Source organism: Priapulus caudatus, unplaced genomic scaffold (assembly GCF_000485595.1).
Source record: "Priapulus caudatus unplaced genomic scaffold, Priapulus_caudatus-5.0.1 Scaffold268, whole genome shotgun sequence".
Classification (NCBI taxonomy): Eukaryota; Metazoa; Priapulida; class Priapulimorpha; order Priapulimorphida; family Priapulidae; genus Priapulus; species Priapulus caudatus.
The window spans coordinates 137,232-141,743 of record NW_014577329.1 but is presented as its reverse complement, the minus strand read 5'-3'; the positions used below and the strand labels follow the sequence as shown (position 1 = coordinate 141,743).

The 4,512-nt window shown below is 40.8% G+C and overlaps 1 protein-coding gene across 1 annotated transcript in view; it reads right to left on the bottom strand.

The window, feature by feature from the left end:
• Positions 1-4,512, bottom strand: part of LOC106808311 (translation factor GUF1, mitochondrial-like) — a 43,722-nt gene that overhangs the window by 35,549 nt on the left and 3,661 nt on the right. Inside the window, 2 exon segments of the mRNA XM_014810972.1 lie at positions 3,647-3,808; positions 4,030-4,145. Coding sequence (XP_014666458.1) covers positions 3,647-3,808; positions 4,030-4,145 — 278 coding nt within the window.

Sequence of the window (4,512 nt, the reverse complement as noted above, 5' to 3'; positions counted from 1 at the left end):
AAAGACAATAAGATCAAACGTGCGGTCCAACTACGTACATGCTTTGCAGTTTTAATCTGTATTGCTTCACACTTCCTGAAGAAAAGGTTGTCACCCACACATAGCCTCACTCGCAATTCTCATGTTTACAATGATGAAGCCAATCTGTCCTGCATAATAGTGACGAATACTACATAATATATTAGAAACGGAGCATGCAGCTATGTTAAACTTTACAACATTCGTCTATTAACATTGTTAGCAGCCCACCATATAGACTGTCAGCATGTTCGCGCGCCATAAAAAAACAGATAAGCCCCTGCCTACACAAGTAGGAAGCAATGGAGACATAGCAAACCAAATATAAGCATGCCACTACTACTACTCAAAAATACTGGTGATAATCACTTGTCGTTCTCCTGCTATCCCGATCTTCGCTGTTTCCTCCTTCATCTCTCCTCTCACCTCTTCTCTCTCGCTCTCCCTCGCTCCTTTCATTTCTCTCTCTCTCTCGTCTTCTCTCTCAAATCTCTCTCCTCTTCTTCTCTCTCTCTCTCTCTCTATCTTTCTCTCTGCTCTTCTCTCTCTCTCTCTCTCCTCCTCAGCCTCTAGTCTGCTCTCTCTCTTCTTCCTCTCACTCTCTTCTATCTCTCTTCTCTCTTTTTCCTCCTCTTTCACCCTCTTTCTCTCTCTCTCTCTCTCTTCTCTCTCTCTCTCTCTCTCGCCCTGCCCTCTCTCTCGTTTCTCACTCTCTGCGCCTCTCTTTCTCCGCTCTGCTCTCGTCTCTCTCTCTCCGTCTTATCTCCTCGTCGCTTCTCATCCTGTCTCTCTTTTTTCTCTACTCTCTCCGTCTCTATCGTCGTCGTCAGCTCTTCTCCTCTTCTCTCTCTCTCTCTCTCTCTTCCTCTCTCTCTCTCTCTCTCCCTCTCTTTCTCGTCTCTCCCTCTCTAAGTGCAGTCTCTCTATCTCCCCACTCTTTTCTCATAGCGCTACACTCTACAGTGAAAATTAACAGCTCACTCCTGGGGACGCATGAATCCAACTTCTGCGACTCATAGTGTCTTCTGTGTGAATGCGAAGGTCACGGCGATCGCCGACTCTGACCTGACCTCAGAGGATCGGCGCGTTTGCTATCACGACCTTGTAGCGTCATAGGCGGAATCGAACCCATGGCCTTCAGGCGGTGCAAAGATGTCTCCTGGGGCTGCCATTAGGAACTAGCGCTGATTATGTGCAGCAGGCCCACTTCATTCATTATTAACTTGTATTCACACACACATTAACAGTTCTTCTATCATTTGCTTTCTGAAATTACGCTGCAATTAGACCTTTGATGTTAATCCTGCCGTCTATTATTGTTTGCTGTTGTTTAATGTGAAAGAACTCGTAGTAAATTTTCGTCAGATATGGTTAAAACCAAGTGACACATGAATTACTCCACATGTCCAGAAACTACCCTATCCCTGTATGCCTCTGGTCTCGAGTCCTCAGACCGTGAACCATTTCATTCATCACATAAGCATACATATACTATACATATAAATACGGTTGCGATCCTTTCGATAATTTCAATAAACAGTTTCTTCACTCTCCATGCTAAGTTTGGCTGACCGGTATAATTGACCCATAGCTGGTTCTATGATATGAGGGACAATCACATCACATCTCATCCGTTATTCCCAAATTATTAGCAGATATTATATTGCTCAGTTTGGCTACAATAACTTCTTCTTTCATCTAAGTGATCTTTACCTAGTGTGACGCGTATCTGACCGACTAATTGACAGTTAGCTCTACCCATCGTGTGTACTCACTAGATGCTTCTAAAGATCAACTTGATCAGTCAAAGTGCAAACAGTCAACATTTGCATCCACAATGACAGATATAAACGAAAACTCAATCAAGCTTAACATGCCCTAACTACAATATCAAAAGGAGGCAAGTTATCTCCTAGATGTACTTATTGTTTTCGTGAGCGCAAGATTTATCTCGCTATTTCATTCAAATCGAGATGACTGCAAGCTGTGAGAATATAGGGTATTTGGACACTGCATACTGCTATATGTTGTTATATGCCAGAAAACAGAAACTCGTAAACAAGACAAGAGCACAGAGGTCTGGGATCATCTGAGCGTCTGTTGCTAACGTTATAGAACGTAAAGATTTAGTTGTGCGTAGTGAACCTTTGTTTAGGCGCAGATATTCAGATACGCTATTTGCGTACACATCATTTCAGCACCCTTCGTGCATTCTGCATAAACTCCAAATCCGCATTGGTTATACAAATCGCGTTGCCTGAAATACATGTGTCATGGTGCACATTGTGACCGCTACCCTATTACAAACAAAAACAAAAAAGGTATGCCATGTGATTAGTGACGCGAATAACTCAAGAACGTACACATTTGCGTCTATAATTGGTGCTCAAAATTTGACGTGAGAAACTTTAAGTCTGGGAAGTCCACAGCCTTCTCTCCTGGAGTAATTATTAGAGTGCTAGTGAATATCCAATCTATTCATAATGGTAACTACAGAATCTCATATAATAACTCATCTCATTATTCTGCCTAAGCTAACATTCGTTCAAGTAAATTTTGTGTGACTTCTCACTGTAAAGGGAGTGTTCCACAACCACAGTACTCGCCACCGAGAGTTGAAACAATCATGTTTACACCCTCCTACCGTCTGCATAGAGCGCGTCCACTGTAGCCTATATTAACGCAGGCACAAACTACCCATACTATCATCATCCACATGCATGGCACGTGGCCACTGGCAGTGGCATATTAACCACTGACAGTCAGAATGCCATAGAAATTAATACGATCTTAGCAGCATACGTCTTCAACAAATTTAGCTTTTGAAATTTCACTGTGACATTGTAGCCTCATACATCACAGGCATGTATACTTCTACTAGCAAACCCAGCAGTCAATTCTTTCTATACACAGTAACATTAACAATATCATGTTTAAATCCTCCTCTTGAGGTCAAAAGGCTTATCAACACTTACTCTTTCGCACGTCAAGTGAAAGCCATTTCATGGGTCCTTCAATAAAGCCATGAAAAATGGGTAGTCTGCGCTGAACAAAAAATTTGTTGAATTGCTCTCAGACTGTCCTCAGAAATGTCTAAAATCTGCCGCTAGCATTGATCCTTTGACCTGGACCTTCATTTTCGGTCACGTAGATGCTTGTCCTACATGATGCTTATTCACCGACTAGTCACAAACCTAGGTCGAGCCGTTTAGATTTGTGCGGCATTCTGCAATTCTTTCCTCCTATACCTTAAGTTTAAGGATGAATGTTCCTCCCTTATTTTCACCTCTATGACTTTGCCCTTTGACCCCAGCTCGACATCCAAACTCGTTTTCGGATTACCCCGCCCTCACGTCCCGAATATCGTGACGTCACGTCGAGCGGTTAAGATTGTGGGCCGCAACTTTACGACGGACGTACGCACGGACGGGACGATCATGCCATTCTACAAAGCCTGCATTGACATTTCAGAGTATGCTAATAAATACAAGATGTTGAGAATACTGCGTGCAGAGTTCTTGCGTTTAGAAAACAGTACTTGTCTTAATAATAGCAGTATCATCTAAGTTAAATATTGACAAACTAAATAAATTACAAGTAGGATAAGTCTGGCAGTCAAACAACATACCAGGAGAATTTCTTCACGACTCATGTCAAAGACGGTCTTCATTTGTGCAATACACATCTCGGGGTCTGCATTTTTTAAGTCAATTTTGTTTAAGACAGGAATGACTGTAAGCTCCGAATCAAATGCCAAGAAGAAGTTAGCGACAGTCTGTGCTTGTACTCCCTGTAAAGAATAAACAATTTGGCACATAACATGCAGGACACATTCATAACATTTGTGGCGATTAAACAATTATGAATCCAAGTGGCCGTATTTTCTTTCCAGTTCCCATATGATTATTTTCTAAGTGTTTGTGTGTTGTTGTGTATTGACAGAATGAAAAAAACTTGGTATTTATTATTTATACACTTTATATATTATTACTTTAAGTATTTATGACTTACCTGATTGGCATCAACTAGGAGTAGAGCTCCCTGGCAAGCTGACAAAGATCGTGAAACTTCATAGTTGAAATCTACATGACCCTGTTGAAACACATGCACATCACTTGTTATTATTACTTAGGTTAGGGCCTTATAATGTGTGTCAGGTAGATGATAAAAAAAGTGAATTTAACTTAAAGGTCAGGGTTACAGGGAAAAGGTTTTTTGAAAACAGTTTTGAGAGCGTGACTGTATGGTGGGTACAACATAATAAATGTAAGACATCCGATTGCAGCTCATGTATTCATAATTTGGATCTAAAACGTTTTTTGATCCACAAATGAAACACAAAGTTCACAATAAAATTCAAACTATAAATGATTAGGCCATCCTTAAAAAATTATATGTTTGCTGTCCCTAGACCCATGATTTTTTTAGTGGGTAGGTAGGTAGGTCATTTTTTTGTGAGGCATAATAGTAAAAAAAAAAAATAATAATATAGAA